Source organism: Diabrotica virgifera, chromosome 7, assembly GCF_917563875.1.
Source record: "Diabrotica virgifera virgifera chromosome 7, PGI_DIABVI_V3a".
Classification (NCBI taxonomy): domain Eukaryota; kingdom Metazoa; phylum Arthropoda; class Insecta; order Coleoptera; family Chrysomelidae; genus Diabrotica; species Diabrotica virgifera.
The window spans coordinates 98816828-98843166 of NC_065449.1; the positions used below are offsets into that span (position 1 = coordinate 98816828).

Genomic DNA, 26339 nt, shown 5'->3' on the forward strand with positions numbered 1-26339 from the left:
ATGTGTTATATTTTCTGTCTGTAAAGACCGCGTCCCACCATCAAATAATTTGATCAAACTGGTTTGAGCAAACTGAAAGTGACAGTTAGTGACGTCACATCCTGAGTGTTCATTGTGGATAATAATGAAAAATTTTAATATTAAATAAAGTACAAACAAGTTAGACAACTCAATACAAAAAATTTGATCAAACTAGACTGATAGTGAGAGCACAGATTTTTAGAATTTCAAAAAAACTGCAATTGTGACGTCACTTTGACGTACTTCCTCAAGTACGTCAAGTTTGCTCAAACTGTTTGATCAAATTATTTGATGGTGAGACGCGGCCTTAATAATCTCGATTTACGCGACTTACAACAGAAAATATTTCAAAAAATTCGAACAGGACATAAACTTAGCAGACTCTACTTACAAGTGTAGTGATAAAAAATTTCTCTTTTAAATGAATTTAGTGAGTGATTAATACATAAACGTCAATAGTGAAAAACTAGTGTAAATATACCTGAGTAATTAAACTAATTAGGGACAGCTGATAGCAGCGATAATTGAAGGCGGGTCACGGCAAAATAATTTGCGACGTTGCCGGTTTTCAAATAAAGTGTGTCCAATACGGAAATCAAATTTGAAATAGAGTGGTAATTGTAATCCTGATATAGACTAGAGATCGGACGGATGGACCGGTCAATAGTCACTTGAGCGGGGCTGCAAGAACTACAAGATCTATAGAACCGTAACCATCTGTCTTGAAGGTTTACCACGAAGAAAAAAATGGTAATGACAGTGAATATGATACGGATACCAGTCAAAACAAAAGACGAAAGGGTGAAGGGGGAGAAAAATTGAAGGAAGATAAAATGGATCGAGTACTAGAAATGTTAGCAAAACTAGCCACTGATAATCAGTAAATGAAAGAGGAACAGAAGCAGTATGACAGGAGCTTAAGGAACTAAGGGAAGAAAACGATAATATAAAAAAGGAAAATAAGGATCTGAAACAAAAAATGGACAGAATGGAGGAGAGGATGGATAAAATGGAAAAAGAAAAGAGAAGAAACAATGTGATCATACAAGGAATGGACATCAATACCTACGATCAGAATATATTAAAGACAATGATAGAGGATTTCTGCGCTAAAGCACTGCAAGTGGAAATAAATATTAAGGGGGCAACAAAGTTAGGAAATAAAACATGTCTGGTGAAACTAAAGAACGCAACTGATAAAGAAAAGATAATGGTAAATAAAAACAAATTGCAAAAGGTTGGCCAGGAAAAGATATGCATAAATGAGGATATGAATAAAATAGAAAGGGAAATATAAGGAGGAATACAAAAACGAGCAAAGAAAGAGAAAGAAGAAGGAAAGAATGTTAAAGTTGGTTTCCAGAAACTGACAGTAAACGACGAAGTCGTTTACTTTGAGATGCAGCATAGTTCAAAAAACTAAAAGCGGTAGGTAACAAGAAAACGACCAAGGCAACGATTAAGGTAAATGAGAAATATATATGAAAAATCAACTTTGGAACTTGGAATGTAAGAGAGGCGTATGGTGCAGGCAATCTGAAAGAACTAGTAAGAGAAGTCAAGAAATATAAATTGGACTTACTTGCAGTACAAGAAACCAAACAATTAGGAACCGAAATAGTGGATGTAGTGGGCACAACCTTTTTTAAAAGTGGTGGAAAAGACAGAATTAGAGGAACAGGTTTCATACTACAGGAAAACTTGAAATCAAGGGTAATAGCTTTTAAACCTATATCTGACAGACTGTGTTCTTTAAGAATGAAAGGGAAAAGAAGAAATATAAGTATTATAAATGTGCATGCTCCTATAGAAGATGCCGACGAAGATGAGAAAGACATGTTCTATGAACAACTAGAGGAGGAATACGAAAAAACGCCGAAATACGATATGAAAACAATAATGGGCGATTTCAACTCAAAGATTGGAAAGGAGGATAAATATGAGAACATAGTAGGGAAGAATAGCAAACATGATATAACAAATAATAAAGGGCGCCGAGCAGTTTGTTTTGCAATTGAGAGAAACATGGTAATAAGATAATAAGAAGTACACAACTTCGCCGGAAGGAAACTCACAAAGGGACATGCAAGTCGCCCGACGGAAAAACAACTAACCAAATAGATCATGTAGTAATAGAGAAAATAGACATGGATTTTATAACAAAAATAAAAAGCATGAGAGGAGCAGAATGCAATTTAGACCACTACCTAGTAAGAGTGACATGCATGGGAAACTGGGGTGCGATCGAGAAGGGAAAAAGGAAAAGAACGGAAAGTGAGAGAAAATACAATTCGACTTTATTGAAAAGTGAAGAAGCACAAAATAAATATAAAGAGAAAATAGAAATAGAACTGGCAACATGCGCATTTCCAAGGCTTGGAAATCGAAGAAAGATGGGAAAAAGTAAAAACGTCAATAAGGAACGCAAATGAGGCAGTTCTAAATAGTACAGTGAGAAAAGGAAAAGTAAATGACTGGTATGATGAAGAATGTGAAAAAGCAGCTGAAGCAGTGAGGAGAGCTAGACAAATAATGCTATTAAACGAGAATGAGAATAACGGAAAAGTGTATAGGGACGCAAGAAGGGAGATGAAAAGACAATGTAGGAGAAAGAAGAGAATATCCAAAGAAGATAAGCTAAAGGAAATCGAAGAAAAATTTCAAACTAAAGAAATAAGGACATTTTACCAGGAGGTTAAAAGAATGGACAAAGGATATCAGAGCCGAAGCATCTATATTAAGAATGAAGAAGGTCTAATTATAAGTGAACCAGCGCAGGTGTTAGAAAGATGGAAAAATTATTTCGAAGAGCTATTAAATAACGTGGAAGAAGACGAGGTGGACATAATAGAGAACATTGAAGAAAACGATCCAATAGTGGAGACGCCAACAAAACAAGAGGTATTGAATATAATCAGCTAACTTAAAAACAACAAAAGCCCAGGAGCGACAGAAATAACAGCTGAAATGTTAAAGGCAGGAGGAGAACAACTGTACGAGCAACTATATGGGCTGGTGAAACAGATATGGGAAGAGGAAAAAATGCCAAATGAGTGGATGCTGGCTAGAATCTGCCCCATACATAAAAAAGGAGATAAGCAAACATGTGAAAATTATAGGGGAATAGCACTCTTAGAGACAGGGTATAAGATATTAGCACAATGCATACGTAGAAGACTGAACGAATACATGGAGGATACTGTGGGGAGTACCAGGGAGGCTTTCGATCAAACCATTCGGTAACAGACCAGATTTTCACTCTAAAAGAATTACAAGCAAATTGCTGAGTATAAAACGCCCCTTTATGCTCTGTTCGTAAATTTCAAGCAGGTATATGATCGTATAAATAGAAAAGAAATGTACCGTGCTCTGAAAGAATTAAAAATTCACAAAAAAATGATTAGCTTGATTAAAATGACTTTGACAAAAACAAAAAGTGAAGTAGTGTGAAAAGACGTCTCAGCGGACTTCGAAATCAAACAAGGACTCAGCAGGCAAGGTGACCCGATGTCAACCACGTTGTTCAATCTTGTTCTTGAAGTAATAATGAGGAATTGCAGCAAAAAAATGGTAGAAACCGATTTAAAAATGAACATCAATGTATTGCTTTCGCGGATGATCTAACAATATTAGCAAAATCAAAGAAAGAATTGAAAAAAATTGTGAAAAAGATAGAAAAATAAGCAAATAGGTTTGGCCTGAAGATAAATGAAAAGAAAACGAAATACATGATAATGGGGGATACACAGCAAAACAATGAACAGTTTATAAAAATACAAGAGGAGAAAGATTACATATACAGTTTTGACAGAGTGGAAGAGTTTACCTATCTTGGTGTGAAAGTAAAGGAAAATGGACATGAAGATAAAGAAATAGAATCCACAATTACAAAAGGCAACCAGAAATACGGAATGCTGAGATCCCTAATGAAGTCTAAGTATGTTTCAAGAAAAACAAAAGAAAGAATTTACAAGACAGTGATTAGAGCTACGGTTGTATATTTATGGAGCTGAATTATGGGTTTTGAGAAATGCAGATGAAGAAAGATTAGAAAGATGGGAGAGGAAAATTCTCCGATCAATTTACGGAGGCATAAATACACAAATGGGATGGAGAAGAAGGACGAACAAAGAGTTAGAAGAGCTGTATCCGGAATCAAAAATCACCGCTATAATAAAAGCGCATAGAATAAGATGGCTGGGACATGTGCAAATATTGGAAAATCATAAAATGACCAGGATGATTTTGAACAGGAAACCAGTCGAGAAAAAAGGAAAAGAAGACCTCGTAAAAGATGGGTTGGCAGCGTCCAAGCAGATTTACGTGAATTAAAAATAGATAACTGGAGAAACAAGGTACTAGACAGAGGTGAATGGAGAGGGGTGGTAAGAAGAGCGCAAGAGAAATTTTAACACAAGAATTTGCCATGAACTGTAAAATGATAACTATATATATTTACTTATATAATGTATTTTTTAAATAAACAAATATTGTATATTGTATGTATAGAAAAAAAAAATAGTGTATTTCACGCCCAAGGCCTACGTAGCCTGTTGAGCAAAATAAATAAATAAACTTTAAAGTACAATTACCGTTTTTTACCTGCAAAAACTGTTCCTCTTGCATAAATTTCCATACAAATGGTTTCATATGAGCAAATATGGTGTCATCTATTAATTGGATAATTTCAAGGGGATATTCCAACATTGAAAATATATGGGGAGTAAAACTAAAAATTTTAAAATATAATTATTATAAACTAATATTATTACACATGAGTTATCTTCATTAGTTAATTAAGGGGGAAAATAGGTTTAGAGGTTTCAAAATATCAAATTTTTGGAACTAGCATGAATCGATAGTATTACTATTCGAGAATGTGTTCTGAAACTTTCAAAGCAAAATTCGAAGTCCTTCGCAAGTTATGAGAATTATACGAAGCGCGCTCGCGTAGAGCGCAATCTATGAGATTTTTTTCAAACGCGTTTTCTCGAAAAGACTTTTTTTCGGATTGCGTGACGTCTAGCTCAAAAAATAATGAACCAATTTTAAAAAACCAAAGTGATTATTGTTCGTTATTAAATTGTCTTCGATATGAACTTCCAATCGGAATAAAAACTGGGTTTTAAGTACATTTTTAAGGGCAAATAACTGAAAAAATTAAATTGATGTTTTTTTTTCAAACTTGCGTAGTTTTTCAAATTTTTGATTTTTTAGCCGATTTGAGGTTCATATCGAAGAGAAACTTGTAATAAACGTAAAAATGTTTGGATTTTTGATTTTAGGCGGAAATTACGACCTCTACATGTCGCGCAAGCGTGCGGCGAACGTCCACGGGTTGCGGCCTACAACTGCTCTATTTTTAAATATAATAACTTAAAAAAATTTGGACATATACTTTAGAATATGTATAAACTGATCCCAAAGTTGCAAAAAAAATTTTTGTTCTACTTAAAAAAAATTCTCAAAAAAAAAACATGAAAAATCGGGCTCCTAAACCTATTTCCCCCGTTAAAATATGGATAATGATAGTAATTATCCACCTCCAAATACTTAGGAGTGACAATTGCAAAGTTTGGGATGGACAAAGTAGAAGAAAGAATTCGAAAAGGAAATCAGTCGTATGAATAGTAGAAATTTACCGAGAAGCAAAAATACAAAAATTAATTTGTACATAACCTTAATTAGACAATACAATACGTATGCTATGGTAACAGCAACGATAAATAAAAAAGAGAAAGGCAGTTTATTAAAATTTAAAAGAAAACTAATGAGAGTAATAGTAGACTCAAACATAACAAGAGAAGGTGAAAAAGACTTAAAAGAACAAGAAAATAGAAAACTAACTAAAGACAGAAAACATAGTAAGATATATTAACTCCGCCAAGAATGGATCTGACATATACTGAGAAGACATGCTTCGAAAAATAACCGATTTGACTCCAATAGTCATGAAGGGTTATAGATTAGACAGCTCAATGCAATAACCTAAAACGCCACGAAAACACATAGCAAACTAAACATAGTTTCATAAGTCACCCGCAAACAGTGACCAAAATAAATGAAATTGTGCGCGGAGATCGTCGTATGAGCATTCGGATGATTGCTGAGACTGTTAACGCAGATAAAGAAACTGTCAGAAAAATTTTACATGACAAATCGAACATGAAGAAAGTCTGTGCGAAGTTAGTCCCAAAAAATTTGACCCCTGACCAAAAGCTCGTCCCTCAACAGATCGCTATCTGTGAAGCGATATTTAGCCGCTAGAGGCATTCCAGTGCTCGAACACCCGCCGTATGGGCCATTCCACGAACATACGCCTGTCTTGGATTCCTTCGACAACGAATATTTTACTGTGCAACATAAGAAGTACGAAAGTAAATGGCGCTAATAATTATTCCAATAAACAACAATGTAATTTGCAATTTACTTTCGTTCTTCTTATTTTGCATAGTAAAATATTCGTTGTCGAAGTAATCCAGGCGTATGTTCGTGGAATAGGGTATACCCGCCTGATGCACCACCCTGTGACTTTTTCCTGTTTTCGAAGATCAAGTCTGCCTTAAAAGGAATCCGGTTCGAGCCGATGGAAGAGGTGAAGCGAAAAACGGCGGAGCTCCTAAAAGCTCTAACAAAAGAAGACTTCCAGCATTGCTTTGACCAATGGAAAAAACGAATGGAACGGTGTGTGGCGAGGGAAGGGGAATATATTGAAGGACAGCATTCGATTGTAAAATAATTTTTAAAATAAAACTCTTTTTCATAAGCAGTCTCGTTATTTAATAGCCAGACCTCGTATATGTGTTTTAACATACGACATGCGATATGTGAAGAAGCCATGGCTTAATGTCTTATCATACACTAAGATGAAATTATTTCATATCTTCTAGTGCGACAGGAACAAAGTGTTCAAAGAAAGAAAGAAAGAAAGTCTGCGCAAAGTACCTCTCGCTATCCACGTAGACACCAAATCCGTACTTACTCTCAAGGAAATTCTACCCCAAAACATCACAGAGCCTCCGTTAAACAATTTCGTCTTTATTATGTTGCGATGTGCATACCGCTCACTTGGTCGATAAATAACTCTTAAGGTGTCGACCAAAATTGTTAACGTTATATGCCTTTCCGTTTTTAAAGAATTGTTAACTGTTTTTTTTATTGTTAATTTCTTTTTGTCTCAGTTAAAACACGTCATGTTGGAGAATAAAAGCGTATATTTTCTTTGTTTCTAAAGATATCAGAGATATTCAAAAAACAAAATGTTCACAAAACATAGGACTACAATACCATTTCGATGTATAATGTATACCCATACTTATGCCTCGTCATCCCTACAATATGTCTCAAACTTAACATAAGAAAAACATTTTGTTTTTTCCACCCGGTATATCTCCAAAAAAGAAGATTTTGACCAACTGTATAAATACCAAAGAAATATCTAAAAAAATAAAAAAAAATAGCGGAATGCGTTCACGAAAAAATCAACTATGACAATGATCATACATTTGAGGTGATGCCTAACTTTTGAAACTGTGTGTATAATGAGCAAAGGGGAATAATCTACCCCAAAAAAATAGGACTATTACATCATGATCATAAAGATTTAGATTAAGAGCTATTATAATGATATCCATATTATCTAGTATGTACTCTAGCTTCTTGTTCGTAGTAAAGATTGTTTATTATTCAGATAATAATGAATAATCGTTGGATGCGATCGGAAGCCTTTGTCAGGTCTATAAAACATAGATATGCTGGTTTATTGTACTCAATGGCCTTTTCTGTGATTTGTCTCAGTACAAATACGGCGTCTACGCAGGATCTTCCGGATCTGAATCCGTTGTTCATCTGATAAAGCTATTAGTTTATTGATTTTGTTGGGTAGGACTTTTGTGGTTAGCTTAAGTGCGGTGTTCAGTAGATTTATACCTCTATAGTTGTTGGGGTCTTCTTTGTCTCCTTTCTTGAACATTGGTATCATTATGCTGTGTGCTTTGCATCTTTTGTTGCCTTTCATAAAGTTCTCAGTAGAATTCTTCGACTGTTGTAAGAATTTCATTTCCGTTAGGTTTTTCTATTTAGCTTTCTTCTCATAACTTGCATTGTTCTATTTTTTTTCGAATTTCTATATCTACTCTTGATTGTAGTTATGAATAAAAACAGACTGTACGACTTGTACACACTTCTATATAAATCAAACCGGCAACTGGTAAAAAACTGATAGTGTGTAAAAACTTTATTAAAATTCAACTAAGTACTTTCAGCATATCAAAATGTCATCATCAGAGCTATCCTATAAAAAAAACTAAGTTTAAATGACTTATTCATAAAAAATAAGGTGTAAAAACTTACGTCTCATAGGTATAAATACCTCAAATGAAGAGTAATCAACTTCGAACTTTGTTTCCGTCCTCATCATTGCAAAATTGTCAGTAACAGCTGTTAAATGTAAAATGGTAGCCATTATTTAGAACTCACATTAAATGTGATAATTATATACAGTCGGAAAAATGAAAGAATACCCATGAACGATCACATCAATCACTTATTTTGTATTTGCTGTCTTTTTCTATAAATAAACGTTTGTTATAGAAAAACACAGCAAATACAAAATAAGTGATTGATCGTTCATGGGTATTCTTTCATTTTTCCGACTGTATTTTAAGAGGAAACAGTAGCGAAAACGCGTTCCAAGATTGCGGCTGTAATTTTGAATATTTTTTCGAGATATTTGACACACTTATTCGTAATATAATAAAGAATGGCGGTACAGAGCCCAATTTGAAAAATATATTAATATGTGGAAATTACTCTCTAATTAAATACAATATTAAAAAAACGAGCCTGTACCGCCATTAAGAAGAACAAAAAAATACACTTTCTTCAAATAAACTTTTTTATCCGATGCCTAGATTTTGTGTCATTTTGGAACTACTAAAATTTCTTATTTCATTAGTAGTTCCAAAATGACACAAAATCTAGGCATCGGATAAAAAAGTATATTTGAAGAAAGTGTATTTTTTGTTCTTCTTAATGGCGGTACATTCTCGTTTTTTTTAATATTGTACTTAATTAGAGAGTAATTTCCACATATTAATATATTTTTCAAATTGGGCTCTGTACCGCCATTCTTTATTATATTACGAATACGTGTGCCAAATATCTCGAAAAAATATTTAAAATTACAGCCGCAATCTTGGAACGCGTTTTGGCTACCTATTGATCCTTAAGGATTTTTACTCATGATCAGTGGTTGATCCCTGGGTCAATTTTAAATTTTGTAATGTGTTGTTCAACGATTACTCTTCATTTGAGGTATTTATACCTATGAGACGTAAGTTTTTACACCTTATTTTTTATGAATAAGTCATTTAAACTTAGTCTTTTTTATAGGATAGCTCTGATAATGGCATTTTGATATGCTGAAAGTACTTAGCTGAATTTTAATAAAGTTTTTACACACTATCAGTTTTTTTGAAAACATACACCAGTTGCCGGTTTGATTTACTTTATTGTAGCGTCTAATATCATTCCGAATACTTCTGGAGATATCTTTGTTTATAGAACTTATTTCTTGATCTTGACTCTGTTCGTCGTTCCATTTATGCTTTGGTGTGGGAGCGAATTTTATTCTGTTTACCGCGGTTTGACCAGTGTTTCTTTGTTACCTATATTAGTGTTTCTGATACTGTCTTGTTCAACTTTTTAAGGTCTGTTATCTCTGTATTTTCTAGTCCTTCAGTTGCAAGTAGTACAAACTGCCGCAATGTTAATAATGCTTAAGTCAAAATCCTAGCCAGTTCTCATTAAGAGCACACAGTAGCGATCAACAGGTAGCAACAAACGGTCCAAGATTGCGACGGTTCTGCGAACTTTCAAAATTGAGGCAACAGTGCGTCGGTAATTCTACACTGACAGTGACGTTTATACTATTAAAAACAATAATTGTTATACACCTAGGCGCGAAATGTTGCCAAGTCAGTGACGTTCGATTTCTTGTTATAAAAAAATCGATTTTTAGTAGTTCCAATGTGACATAAAATCTAGGCACGGAATAAAAAAGTTTATTTGAAGAAAGTGTATTTTTAGTCTTTCTTAATGGCGGTACAGGCTCCTTTTTCAATATTTTATTTAGTTATAGAGTAATTTCCACATACCAACAGTTTTCTAAAATTGGGCTCTGTACCGCCATTCTTTATTATATTACGAATATGTGTGCCAAATATCTCGGCAAAATATTCAAAATTAGAGCCGCAATCTTGGAACGCGTTTGTTGCTACCTGTTGATCGCTAGTGTTTGCTCTTAAGAACTGCAATACAATACCAATGACGATATTAACGTAAAAACATTTCTTATTACCTGTAGATAGAGCAGCAGAATTCCATGATCATGTCGACATTTTTTTCTTTAGAATCCCAAAATATATCTAATAATTTTAGAATCACTTTGACCAAAAACCCTGTTAACTGTACGATTTGCGGTGTCTTTATGTTTTCCTAAAATAAAATAATAGCGTAAACCAACTCATTTTTAAATTTATTAGATTGTGCAATATATTAAAAGTGGATTATAAAGTATTAATTTCGAAATTCTAAACATCCGGTTAGGATACTCAATACTCACAACACGTTTAGAAATCTGCAGATAGCGTAAAACTTAGCTAATGATCAGTTGAGGACTAAACCGATAACAAATCTGAAAAGTGAATGAAGATAAAGATTAATGACACCATCAAATGGAGAGGAAAATGGATCCATCAATGTACCTTGGCATCTACCCAAACAAAAAACAACATTTCAAGAAAACGTGGAGTAAACCACAATTTAAAAAAGAATAAAGTTTGAAAGAGGCTACTCATAAATACTAAGATAAATACCCAGTATTACGCGATATGGACTCTTCTACAGCAGGAACCAATTAGTGAATTGTAAAAGAAAGCTATAAGACAGATATATAACATCCGGCCAAGCTTCAACCATCGAAATATATCCAACTAGTAAAATTTACAAGCTTAACAATAGCACCGAATCGCATACAGAATTAATTTACTAGATTAAATAACCCAAGAGCTAAAGAAAGATGGTGATGTAGTTATAACATTCTGACACTTTAATATATACTCAGATGCAAAAAAAACGCAACGGAGAAAATTTTGGTCAAATTCAATTTCAATTTTTTTTGAGCCCTATTTTGATGATTTTTTTAACACACTGTGTATAAATTTATAAATTTTAATTTGGTATAGTCAGTTTTTTGATAACATTTTATATTTGATTTATTGTAAGGGGTTAATTAAAACGTGGTTTTTTTTATCCTAACTCTGAAACGGGTCTACCCCAAAATCCCGACAGCCACAATCCCAACGGCCAAAATCCCGACAAGCCAGAATCCCGACAGGTTTGATAAGTTTATTTTTAACATATTATAATTACATTTATTTCTTGTTTTTTGTTTATGGACATCCGTTTTTTATTTTTTGTTACTAAACTAAAGTATTTTGTATTAAAAGTATTAAACAAAAGTCGGAATTTTTACTTATGCGAGGATTGTTGCATGTCGGGATTTTGGCCTGTCGGGATTCTGGCGTGTCGGGATTCTGGCGTGTCGATGTTTTGGCCGTCGGCATTTTGGCTGTCGGGATTTTGGCTGTCGGGATTTTGGGCGGTACCGCTTTGAAACATCCTGTGGAATAATTTCCGTTTGCGAATTTTCGTAAAACCTTATTGTTCGGTCGCAACCATGTCTCCTAAGCATTGTGTTTTTTGTTTCATGTCAAAATATGGTTTGGTTCATTTTTTAGAGCCAAATGAATTTGCCACCCACAATTTATGACTTTTTTAATTATGATTATTTTGGAGTTATTTTGTAATACGACGAGGTGGCTTTGGTGACTGTTGTCATTATGTCATATTGACACTATGACACCTATGATTGATCATGGTTCTTAGTGTCGAAGATTGTGCGAAAGCCGTTGCTCTGGTTGAAGATGGGCGAAATTATGAATATGTGGCTAGAGTACTACACACTCATCGCTCTACCATTCAAAGGGTAGTGGAACGTTTTATACGAACTGGAACAAACAAGCGTAAAGCGGGAAGTGGCAATAATGTAAGTGTATTTACAGTTCGTCAAAGATTACATGAATTTGGTTTGTAAAGTTGCAGACCAGCAACTGGGCCCAAATTACTTCCACGGGAGAGAGTGGCTAGACTACAATTTTCCAGGGAACATTTACATTGGAATTTAGGACAACAGAGCAATGTTCTTTTTACGGAGGAATCGAGATACTGTTTTCAATCATCAGATGGGAGAGAACGAGTATGGCGTCGAGCTGGACAGAGATTTGCCCCTCCATGGCTAACGCCATGGAGGGAGTTCGGTGATGGTGTGGGCAGGAATATCCCGAGAGGCGCACACTGCATTGGTATTTACTGAGGGTTCGTTGACTGCACACCGGTATAGTATATTGAGGAAATTTTAGCGAATCACATAGTACCCATTTCTCAATTTTCGATGATTTTCTATTAATGCAAGATAATGCGCGACCTCACTCTGCAATGTGTGTCACGCAATATTTAGGGGAAGTTGGTATTAATAAAATGAACTGGCCACCGTGTTAGCCAGATCTGAACCCAATAGAGCACGTTTGGGGCATGCTTGGTAGAAATATTAGAGGTCGCGAAATCGCACCAGCTTCAATTAACGAACTCCGCTTGGCTCTAGAAGAGGAATGGCAAAACATCCAGCAAGATAATATTCGCAACCTCATAGACAGCATGAGCCGACGTGTACATGCAGTTATAGAGGCTTGGGGAGGCAATACAAAGTAGTAAGTTATTTTTAAGTAGTTTTTCTTTGTTATTTGCGTACTTTGGTTAAGTTACATTTAAGTTGTTTTTTTATGTTTTGTTATTGTTATCATTGTTTATTAAAACAAAGATCATGTCGTTGCTTTTAATCATTACTTAAATACAGTGCTTCTGGGATGTCGATATGACATTCCTTCGATATCAGTTACCAAAGCCCCCATCGTCGTAAAAGATAATGTTAATAATAGGAAAAGTCGTAAATTGTGGGTGGCAAAGTCATTTTGCTCCTAAAAATGAACCAATCCATATTTTCACATGAAACAAAAAATATAATATTTAAAAGACATGGTTGCAACTGAAAAGCAAGGTTTTACGAAAATCCGCTAACGGAATTATTCCACAGGATGTTTCAAAATTAGGATAAAAAAACCACCTTTCGATTAACCCCGTATAATAAGTCAAATACAAAATTTTATTAAAAAACTCACTATACCAAATTAAAATTTATAAATTTTTAGACAGTGTGCTAAAAAAATCATCAAAATAGGGCTAAAAATAAAAACTGAAATATTTTGAATTTGATCAAAATTTTCTCCGTTGCGTTTTTTGGCATCTGAGTGTATTATAAGGCCGATGGCAAAATCATGTAACGCAGAGCAGAAGCGGCGATACTATAAATAAACATACAAAAGACAAAACAACACAAGAAGAAACAGAAATCAAATGAGAGTAGAAAATGATATTGAAAGAGTGAGAAGTACTCGCATATCATTAAATACACAGGAAATAGAAAAGGCAGAAATTCAAAAAGAATAATAGAGAACAGCAAATTATATTTCCGACTCGGTCATATATTCCGCTCCAAAAAGTTAAAAAAAATTAAGAAAGATCTTTGAACCGATCAACGAAAATTGGATACGGAGATCTACACTCATCGGCACAAAATTCCGCCACTAAAAATTTTTGATAAGTTTGACAACGGGGTTTAAATGGGGTAGTGATGTGCATCATAAGGTGTTGCTTCCAGATAACACCTCTAGCCTCTCCTACTCAATTCCTATCCTCACCTCCGAGAAGTGTGATCCGGATCACACGGGTGAACCCCGGTAAACCTCAGCAACCCTACTGGAGACTGGGTAACCAACCCCAGTGGAAGGTGGGGTCAGGGCTGACGAGGAAGGGAGAAATGGTCCTCCGAAAAGGGGGTTGGGCATGGGGCTAACTCCCTTATCCCGAAAAAACCTATTGTTACGGAATCTCAAGATAAAAAAGCCGGACTGAATTCAAGACGACGACCCAGGCACCGAACTAAGGACAATGATTTAAAGATTAGTACTTGGAATGTAAGAACGCTGTATAGGACAGCGGGACTGAAGCTGCTCCAAGATCAACTACTAAAATATAGAATAGACATTGCAGCTACTCAAGAAATGAGATGGACAGGAACCGGCATCATGCAGAAAAAAGAACATGATATCTATTACAGCTGCAACCCGAACCGACATGAGTTCGGAACTGCGTTACTAGTATCAAAGAAAATAAAAAAATTTATTATTGGTTTTAAAGCCATAAATGATCGGTTATGCATCCTTCGAATAAAAGGAAAAATTTTCAACATATGCCTGATCAATGTGCACGCGCCAACCGAGGAAAAAGACGAAGAAATTAAAGATTTATTCTACGAAGACCTCAAAAGAGCATATGATAACTGTGCCAAAAACGGCATTAAAATAATCATTGGAGACATGAACGCCCAGATAGGAAAGGAGATATGCTACCAAGATTATATTGGTAAACACAGCCTCCACGAAGTTACTAATGACAATGGCTTAAGACTTATTAGTATGGCAGCTTCCAAAGACTTAATTGTGGGAAGTACATGTTTTAATCATAAGAATATCCATAAAGCAACTTGGATATCACCAAATGGACACACCACAAATCAAATTGACCATGTTATAATTGACAGAAGCCATTTTACAAACCTAATGGACGTCAGAAGTTACAGAGGCGCAAATATTGACTCAGACCATTTCATGGTAAGGGCCAAGTTACGACAAAGAATTTCCAATGCCAAGAAAGAAAGGGGCACTAGACAAGTAAAATATAATTTACATATGCTAAAAAATGAAAACAGAGAAACAGTTCCAGTCACATATAAAAGAAACCCTAGAACACACCTGGGCAGTCGACCAGTCAAGCACGGAAATGTGGAACAACTGCAAGGAGGCTCTGAAATTAGCAGCCGAAAGCACATTAGGAATATCCCGAACCCAAGAAAGAAACGACTGGTTCGACCAAGACTGCAAAAAAATAACAGATGAGAAGAACGAGGCATTTAGGACCATGCAACAACGGAAAACTAGGACAACAATAAATAGATACAAAAACTTAAGGAGAGAGGAAAAACGCATACACCGAAAAAAGAAACGAGACTCGGAAAATGACATATTAGAACGGCTCGAAAGCCATATGAGTCACGGAAAAACAAGAAAGTTCTATCATCAAATAAATATTATTAGAAAAGAATTCAAACCGAGAATCAACTATTGTAATGATAAGGAAGGTAACTTACTTACCAACAAAGAGGATATCCTGTTACGATGGGTAGAGCACTTTCGAGAGTTACTGGAAGGGGAACCTACTAACAATATAGAACTGGAATACCGAAATGCGGAACTCGTGGAACCCCCCTCGGTAGAAGAAGTGAAAATATCTATAGAAAAACTAAGAAACCACAAATCTCCAAGCAGCGATGGCATCCCAGCAGAGTTATTTAAGCACGGTGGAGAGCAGCTCACCAAGGTGATGCGAGAAATTGTTTGTAAAATTTGGTCTGAGGAGCAAATGCCTGAAGAATGGAACTTAGGCTTAATATGCCCGTTACACAAAAAGGGAAACCAACTGGAATGCAATAATTACCGCGGAATAACTCTCCTAAATACAGCATACAAGATACTGTCAAACATTTTGCACGAGAGATTGAAGTCTTATACCGAAACGTTTCTAGGAGAATACCAGGCAGGATTCAGGCATGGACGTTCAACCATTAACCAGATCTTTACACTACGACAGATCCTGGAAAAAGCGCAAGAGTTTAACATAGATATGTACCATATTTTTGTCGATTTTAAAGCTGCTTATGACAGTGTATTATGACCAAGTCTCTACAACGCTATGAATGAGTTAGGAATCCCAAAAAAATTCATATGTATGATAAAAGTGACAATGGCGAAGATGATATCAGCAGTAAAAATTCAAAACGACTCGTCAACCCCGTTTGAAATACATAGGGGGTTAAGGCAGGGAGATGCGCTGGCGTGTCAACTTTTTAATGTAGCATTAGAAAAAGTCGTACGAGACGCTAATATAGATAGCAGGGGAACAATATTCAATAGATCTGTCCAAATTCTAGCATATGCAGACGACGTGGACATTATAACAAGAACCAGAGCGAGAACTGCGGAAATCCTAACCGAGCTAGTAGCAGCAGCAGAACGAATGGTGTTACATATAAATCGAAATAAAACAAAATTCATGGCGACTAACACAAACACAAGAGCTGGAAATGTTGAAGCAGATCTAATCATCAATGACCAAAACTTCGAAGCGGTCAAAGAGTTCATATATCTAGGGACATGGTTAACCCCAATAATAACACATCAGATGAAATAAAAAGACGAATAATAATTGCAAACAGGTGTCATAGTCTATCAAAGTACTTAGCTAACAAACGTATGTCTCAAAAAACTCGTATAAGGCTGTATAGAACATTGATAGCCCCCGTTCTCACATATGGATCAGAGGCATGGACGCTAACTAAAACAGATGAATCCGCTCTGTCGATTTTTGAAAGAAAGTTTTTGAAAGTTTGACAATTTATAACTTCATTATTTGTACTCCGATTTTCAAGATTCTTGCATCAGTTTGTAGGTACATCTAAATTAGTAGCGTTGTATTTTCTCCTAACTTTAAAATATTCTGTAGAAAAATTGAAGAGCTGATTTTGTTTCATAGTCTTTTCGTATTATCCCGGAGGAATCACTAACATTTGAAATTATCCAAATACCTATCTCTTTTCTTGTAAGAGCTGCGTAATTTTTTGTAAATAAAAACACTGATTGACTCATAAACATACATACAGTCGGAAAAATGAAAGAATACCCATGAACGATCACATCAATCACATATTATTCAGATTATTAATAATCTATCTCTCTCATTTGTTATTTATTAAAAAAACAGCAAATACAAAATATGTGATTGATGTGATCGGTCATGGGTATTCTTTCATTTTTCCGACTGTATATGGCTTATAAACAAATAGAGGTTGGATTAATAAGATTAGAATGGCCAGCATGCAGTCCAGATCTCAATCCTATCAAGCATATATGGGATGAATTGAAAATAGCTATTCACCATCATCCTAGGTCTCCAGAAAATTTGGTACAGTTATGGCCCTTGGTAGAGGAATATCGGGCTATTCCCCAGGCAAGGATAACGCATCTTATTTATTAGATTTCAAACAGATTGCCAGCAGTCGTTGCTGCGAGAGATGGACATACCCGCTATTGAATTGTTGTGTTGTTAATTTTGTTTTTTGTTGTTAATTTTAGTGCGTTTGATAATTTTAATATAAACCCTTCATATCAGTGTGTTTATTTACAGCTTTTACAAGAAAAGAGATATTCGGATAATTCAAAAAACAAAATTTTAGGAATGCCTCCGAGATAATACGAAAGGGATACGAAACAACATCACCCTTCAATTTTTCCACAGAACTTTCAAATGTGGAGCTATTTTCTTGTGGCATTTTTATAATAAGTTACTTTTAATTGAAAATAAGCCACAAGTTTCCCAAAGAAATCATTTTATTAACGTTTCGAAACCCAAATCGGGTTTCGTTGTCAAAATACAAAATACTACTAAAATAAACAAAAATGGTGGTGCTAAGTAAAAAAATTCTTCTAATAATTTATTTAATCTGACTCATTTATATTGGCAATTCAGACGTATATTATACATTTTAAAGTAGAAGACTTTAAAATGATATCGCCAATATTTATGAGTTGGGTTTCTGGGACGACTTTACTAAAAGATTATTCATTGGATTATTCATTGGAAATCAATCCCAACTCAAGAATATCCGTCACAAAAAAATCATAGCATGTGATCTGTCTTTAAAAAGACAACCAAATGCAACGATGACAGTAAAATTCTCACGTTAGAGATTCCATAGTAAATCACGAGGGAAAACCAGGAAAAAAACCTCGCGATACTATCCCGACATCGTAAGTAGTTGGTCTTACATTTATTTACTTTTCATAAAACTAATACCAAATTCTGACTTTAATATGTTTAAATTATAAATAATATTAATAATACATAGATATACAATAAGTAATACTAAAATATAAAATTTGTACTAATTGGATATGTTATTGACTGACTAATCGTGGTATTTTCTTTCTATTGACTTCCTCTTTCAGTATGGGTAACCACATCTTACTGCATTCTACCGAGGAATTTGCGACACAATTGGTTTCATTTAGCATAATTAGAGCCCCTTCTTTGATTTTTCTCTTTTTACTATCTGATTCTTTCACGACTATACTTGAATTTCTCAACTAAACTCTATGTTCATTATCCCATGCATGTTGACATATTTGAGATCTATCAAATTTTCTATTTTTAATATAAGACTGATGTTCACTTATTCTAACGTTTAATGGTCTTGATGTTTCACCTAAATAAAATTGTTCGCATTCACAAGGTATTTTATAAATACAATTCTTTGTTCTTTCTTGTTCACTGTTAGGTTTAGTTTTAGATAGAATAGATCTCAATGTGTTTGTTGTTTTGAATGTTGTTGCAATGTTGAATTTATTTCCTATTGTTTTAAGTTTCTCGGATAGTCCTTTTATATATGGTATTGATATTTTCCTCGTATTATTTCTTGTGGATGTTATAGGATCCCGTTCTACGTTGTTCTGTTCTATTCGATCCAGTCTTGACAATTCCTTATTTATAAATTGTTGTTCTGTTTATAAATAAGGAATTGTCAAGACTGGATCGAATAGAACAGAACAACGTAGAACGGGATCCTATAACATCCACAAGAAATAATACGAGGAAAATATCAATACCATATATAAAAGGACTATTCGAGAAACTTAAAACAATAGGAAATAAATTCAACATTTCAACAACATTCAAAACAACAAACACATTGAGATCGGGTGGGTTTTGATTGCGCGCAGCGGTCAAATACCTCCTGGGGTACTGAAATTTACCTTTAAGAGGGTTGCTGTGATTGCGCGCAACGGAAGGATTAAGGCAGGTAAACAAAACGGTATATTGTGATTGCGCGCAGCGGTCAAATACCTCCTGGGGTACTCTACACTATAAAGGCCGCGTCTCACCATCAAATAATTTGATCAAACAGTTTGAGCAAACTTGACGTACTTGAGGAAGTACGTCAAAGTGACGTCACAATTGCAGTTTTTTTGAAATTCTAAAAATCTGTGCTCTCACTATCAGTCTAGTTTGATCAAATTTTTTGTATTGAGTTGTCTTAACTTGTTTGTACTTTATTTAAAATTAAAATTTTTCATTATTATCCACAATGAACACTCAGGATGTGACGTCACTAACTGTCACTTTCAGTTTGCTCAAACCAGTTTGATCAAATTATTTGATGGTGGGACGCGGTCTTAATACCCGAAAGTTAGGTTTGTACCGAAGGGTTAGGTCTTCCTCCTTTGAAAATTGTACTGTATAATATGTCATATATATAAAATATTAATTTTTTAATTAATTAATCAATATTATAATAGGGTATCCTCGTCTAATAAAGATTTCATAGATATACCTATGTTATTTTATTCATTCTTTCAAGTACCTAAACCTAATACATTTACATTACATTGGTTATTTTTGTATCACAAATAAAATAAATATTTAACTTTAAAGAGACACACAGTATTTAATACATATTATACCTTCATATTAAAAAATGTTTTATTTGTTTATGATCATATTAAACTGTAAAAATTATACATCAAAGTATGTAAAAAAGATTTTATTGACAATCACAATCAATAAATTTCTAAACATGAAGCATGTGAATCTTTTCATAGCCATTTTAACAAAAGATTTTATTTTCCGCATCCTAATATTTTTGTATTTTTAAATGAATTAAAAAATGTTCAAGTAGGATCTTATGTGCAATTAAATAGCTTACATTTACAAAAAAAAATTAAAAATATTAATTATGAAAGAACATTAAAATATGTAACAAATTTGATAGAGAAATTTAAAAATAAAGAAATATCCAGAATAGAATTTGTTAAAACTATATGTTATAAGGCATGTTCAAATTAAATGTCTACATATGTACATTATTTAATACAATAAATATTAATTATAAAAGAAACACTATTTAGTTTTTTTTATCACAACTATTTCAATGTAGTATTCACTTGTTATTATCTTAATTTTTTAAAATTAGCAAAATTTCCGTTCAAAACGAATAAGAAGTAAATAAAACTTCCGTTTACTATAATTTACTACTTTGCGAGCAATCACAGCATACCTTTTTAAAGACGTGCGCGCAATTGCACCATTGGCTTAGACACCCTGTTGAGAACCCTGACCGCTGCGCGCAATTGCAGTCTGCCCTTGAGATCTATTCTATCTAAAACTAAACCTAACAGTGAACAAGAAAGAACAAAGAATTGTATTTATAAAATACCTTGTGAATGCGAACAATTTTATTTAGGTGAAACATCAAGACCATTAAACGTTAGAATAAGTGAACATCAGTCTTATATTAAAAATAGAGAATTTAATAGATCTCAAATATGTCAACATGCATGGGATAATGAACATAGAATTCAGTGGAGAGATTCAAGTATAGTCCTGAAAGAATCAGATAGTAAAAAGAGAAAAATCAAAGAAGCGGTTCTAATTATGCTAAATGAAACCAATTGTGTCGCAAATTCCTCGGTAGAATGCAGTAAGATGTGGTTACCCATACTGAAAGAGGGAGTCAATAGAAAGAAAATACCACGATTAGTCAGTCAATAACATATCGAATTAGTACAAATTTTATATTTTAGTATTACTTATTGTATATCTATGTATTATTAATATTATTTATAATTTAAACATATTAAAGTCAGAATTTGGTATTAGTTTTATGAAAAGTAAATAAATGTAAGACCAACTACTTACGATGTCGGGATAGTATCGCGAGGTTTTTTTCCTGGTTTTCCCTCGTGATTTACTATGGAATCTCTAACGCGAGAATTTTACTGTCATCGTTGCATTTGGTTGTCTTTTTAAAGACAGATCACATGCTATGATTTTTTTGTGACGGATATTCTTGAGTTAGGAATGATTTCATGTAATCGAATGAACTATCTTTTAGTAAAGTCGTCCCAGGAACGCAACTCATAAATATTGACGATATCATTTTAAAGTCTTCTACTTTAAAATGTATAATATACGTCTGAATTTCCAATATAAATGAGTCAGATTAAGCAAATTATTAGAAGAATGTTTTACTTAGCAACAACATTTTTGTTTATTTTAGTAGTATTTTGTATTTTGACAACGAAACCCGATTTGGGTTTCGAAACGTTAACAAAATATTTTTTTTTGGTAAAATTGTGGCTTATTTCCCATTAAAAGTAATTTAGAACTTTCAAAATTAGGAAAAAATACAATGCTTCCATTCACCCCCGTATAACGCCATCTAAGCAACAATTGTTTGTTATCGGTATAATAACAAACGATATCAATACATGTACCTACAAACTGATGCAAGAATCTTGAAAATCGGACTACAAATAATAAAGTTATAAATTGTCAAACTTAATCAAAAATTTTTAGTGGCGGAATTTTATGCCGGTGAGTGTATAATAGATAGAACTATGAACTATTATAGATAGAGCTAAAATCTTTACAATCTGTTTAAAAAAATTTAATTTTAATTAATCATCTAGTGATGATATATCATCATATTTATATCAATCATATAGTTATGCATGATAGTTAAGTACAGATTAAAAAGAAGAGCCTGTGAAGGCATTTAAAATGACGGTCAGCAGGAAAAGGGAGAATGAATGTTTAAATTATCACAGTTAGATAAACATCAGAAGTTCGAGCAGGACAAGCGGCAATATTGAAGATACAAATTCTTCTTCTTAAGGTGCCGAGACCGCTTGCCGATCGTTGGCTCTCATGTTGCCCAGCATATTAACAATCATTGTTTTATTTACAGTTAGATAGAAATTACAGGACCACAAAGAACAATTCTTCAAGAGTTTTTTGCAATTATTTCACAGTATATATACAGGGTGAGTCATAAGGAATTGTGCTTACAGTTAGAATTGTGTAAACTCCTAAAGTACGGAGAACAAGATCTGACTAAACAACTATTAAAACTAATACAAAAAATAATAGAACAAAACAGAATACCAATAAGAATGGAGATCAAGCATCCTAATACCTCTCTTCAATAAAGGAGATAAGTCGGACCCGGAAAATTACAGAGGAATTAACTTATTAAACACAACATTAAAATTAACAACCAAAGTGATAACAAACAAATTGAATGAAGTTATAACATTAGCAGAAGAACAACAAGGTTTTAGGTCGGGAAGATCCTACACTAACGCTATATTTATAATGAGGCAAGTTCAAGAGAAATCGTTAGAATACAACAAACCGGCATATTTATGTTTCGTCGAACTTAAGAAAGCATTTGACAGGGTCAAATTAAAGGACGCCGTCCATTTGTTATACTCAAGAGAGGTACCTCTAAGAATATTTAAATCGATTGAAAACATTTACCAGAACAACACAATAAAAGTAAAAGTACAAGATGAACTAACTGACCCAATTGAAGCCGGCAATGGGCTAAGACAGGGGCATTCCTTGAGTCCTTTATTGTTCAACCTGATCATGGATGAAATAATAAAAAAAGTAAGAACTAAAAAAGGATACCAAATAGGAAAAAAACAACTTAAAATAATCTGCTATGCAGACGATGCAATACTAATCTCTCAAAGTGAAGATGATTTACAACGTATGCTGCACCAATTTAACATAACCATAAGAAAATTTAACATGTTAATTTCCCCAAAAAAGACAAAATGCATGGTTATAACAGCAAATCCAATAAGATGTAAATTGGAGCTGGAGGGTCAGATAATAGAAAGTATCTAGGCTTCACACTATCTAGCTACGGAAGGCTCGAAACAGAAGTGGAAGATCAAGTGAATAGAGCAAACAGAGCCGCAGGTTGCCTGAATGACACAATATGGAGAAATAAACATATCGGAAAAGAAATGAAAGGCAGAATTTACAAAACAGTCATCAGACCAATAATGACATAAGTGCCAGAAACACGACCCGACACGGAGAGGACAAAAAGATTGCTCGAAACAGCGGTGATGAAAACCCTCCGAAAAATCGATGGTAAGACTCTATGGGACAGAGCTAGAAGTACAGTGGAAGCCCGATAAGTCGGCCCCCGATAACCCGGAAGTCCGGCTAACCCGGACCGATTTTCATCTGATAAACATTTTGATTTTCAGTATTTTGTATTTTGACAACGACACACGGTTTGGGCGTCGAAATGTTAATAAAATTATTTTTCAATTTATTTGTGGCTTATTTCCCATCAAAATACATAGTTAATTATCAGATAAACATTTCAGCAATAAAAATGTATGTAATATAATATTTGAGAGATAATGTGTATTTGTGTAATTTGAACTATACGATAGTAAAAATGACTCATGGCACACGCCGAGCCGCGCCGGCAGAAACAACACACACCTGTCTGTAGTATTCCTTTATATATTTCAAACAGCATTGTTTAAAAAGACTAAAAGACTATTTAAAAAATTCTTTTTCTAACAATGGTCTTTAGTTTTCACTGTTCTTAAATAACATCACACCGATTGTGACTGTATTGTGTGTAGTACAGTCTTGTATATTGTTCGCTTCCGTTTGCTTACGTTTGTGTTTTTAGTAATTTAGATGTAGGTACTGTGCATATTTATATATATTTCATGTTACTTCAATTCTAACGGAGTTTATCTGTAAGTATACCGTATTTTATTAATTTTTGCCATATTCTCCGGCTAACCCGGATCGGCCGCGGTCCCGATTAATCCGAGTTATCGAGGTTCCACTGTACAGATATACGACGGAGATGCAAGGTGGACAACATTAATAATTGGGTAGGAAACAGAAGAATAGAATGGAATGACCACATAAGCCGAATGACAAGAAATAGAGTAGTACCAGAGTAAGACCACGAAAACGATGGAACGACAACTTACTACTAGAGGCACATTGAAAAAACAAACAGAGTCATGTCTGTACAAAAAGAAGAAGTTAGAATTATTAAAACAGTTATTACAGCTATACCAACTATAAAACAGTTAAACCAGTTATTTAAATCTCCAATGAAATCTTAGGAGCTTTGGCGATAGATGGCAAAAAGTTGTATAAATTAAAAATTGTTGAAATAATGGCTGAAAACAAAAATATTTTATTTTGTTTATTATCTCCCATTTTATTACAAAATCTCTAAATTTAGTTTGATTTTGAAAATACCTCGAAAAGGAAGATTTCTCTCAAAAAAACGTCACTTAAACTCAATAAATTCGACCGACCAATGTAGCTGTTAAACGACATTTGCACCGTGTCAACGATCAAACCTGCCTAATTTAAGTAATCGTAGTTTAATTACATGGTTTTCTGAATTTTTTCAATTTTCCGCGCAATTTTCTTAAATGTGCTTTCCGTAAAAACTTTATAAGTATAAAACTTACATAACAAATTGTAACCCTTTGTATCTTAATTATAAGTTTATTTGTACTTCTACCTATACTTACAGGGTCATTTAAGGAAGATAAATTATCATCAATGATCGAAGCTAGACAACCTATAGGTTTCCTCAAGTCCAATTGGTCTTTCAATATATCCAGAAATTTCTGAGCAATTCCTATATATCCTTTCCAATTTGTTGCTAGTAGCTTTAGGTTAAGGAAAAACAAATTCTGGCTAACTGTACATAAATTGTCTAAAACTATAAAATAAAAATATTATTCTCAATATTTATTTTAGAAATATCAAAACATACAATCGATCACGGTATTTTACAATCATAAATTACTAATGAAAAATGAATAAAAGAATTGAGATTGCAACATTATCTAATATCTAAGATAAATAAAATAATATGAATTAATCTGGTGCCGCATACTATGCAGAGTGTAGACCTAGTATAATACTTAAATTGGTGACGGTTTTGAACAAAAAACTGAAATTAATACTTCAAAATACTTCAAAAGATTCTTATAACTAATATTTGTTGATTTCCTTGGTAGAAGAAATGTATACCACTTACCACCTTCTCAAATGCCTCAAAAAATATGGGCCTGAAAGTAAACGAGGAGAAAACTAAGATGATGGCATCAACACCCAACAATAGAGCCAGAAACATCGGTCAGCAATTCACTGTTGATAACTCTACCTTTGAAGTGGTGGACAAATTCACATACTTAGGCTCCCTGATCACCAAGGAGAACGTCATGACGGAAGAAATCAAGCGAAGGATAATCCTAGCGAACAAATGCTATTTTGGACTGAGTAGACATATGAGAAGCAGAAACTTAAGCCAAAATAAAACAAAAATAACCATATACAAAACCCTTATACAACCAGTGTTGACATATGGATCGGAGACATGGACCAGGTCCAAGGCAGATGAAAACCTTCTGCTTATATTTGAACGAAGGATCCTGAGAGGAATATTCGGTGGCATATGTGAAAATGGTATTTGGAGGAGGAGGTACAACTACGAGGTATACCACAGATATAAACATATATTTGGTGGTAAAGACGTAGTATCTCTTATAAGAATAGGAAGACTAAGATGGGCAGGACATCTAGCAAGATCACAGCAAAACAACCCTCCTAGAAGAATCCTTATGTCACAATCTGTGGGAAGTAGAAATAGGGGTAGGCCAAAACTTAGATGGAAGGATGGTGTAGATGAGGATGGGAGAAAAATAGGCGCAGAAAACTGGCAACGGTTGGCAATGGATAGGACTGACTGGTATAATAGACTTGGGAAGGTCGAGGCTCTTTCATAGGGCTGTAGCACCATTGATGATGATGATGTTTTCCTTGGTGGATTATAATATTACTTAAGATAAAAGAAAATAAACCTAAATCATCATCAATTCTCAAGCTCTCTGCGTCATTTTACTCCATGCCTTACTTGCCTGTATTGTCCCGTTTATCCACTTCAGCTTTCATCTAACCCTCTTATTCCCATCGGCTGCACTTTTTATCACGATTCCGGGGCCCGAGCTACATGTCCTACCCACTGCGGACGGTTTCGCTTGATTACAGTGGTAATATCTTTTCCACCAAACGTATACTTGTAGATATTCTGCAGTTAAAAATTATACCTATACCTC

General features: G+C 34.1%; 1 protein-coding gene across 1 annotated transcript in view; it reads right to left on the reverse strand.

Annotated features, from left to right (window-relative positions):
* The window catches only part of LOC114332074 (uncharacterized), a 127420-nt gene that overhangs the window by 77966 nt on the left and 23115 nt on the right, over window positions 1-26339 (reverse strand). The window contains exons 5-7 of the mRNA XM_028281783.2: window positions 24747-24940; window positions 10382-10518; window positions 4624-4750 (exon numbers count right to left, since the gene is read on the reverse strand). Coding sequence (XP_028137584.2) covers window positions 4624-4750; window positions 10382-10518; window positions 24747-24940 — 458 coding nt within the window. The remainder of the gene's footprint in view (window positions 1-4623; window positions 4751-10381; window positions 10519-24746; window positions 24941-26339) is intronic.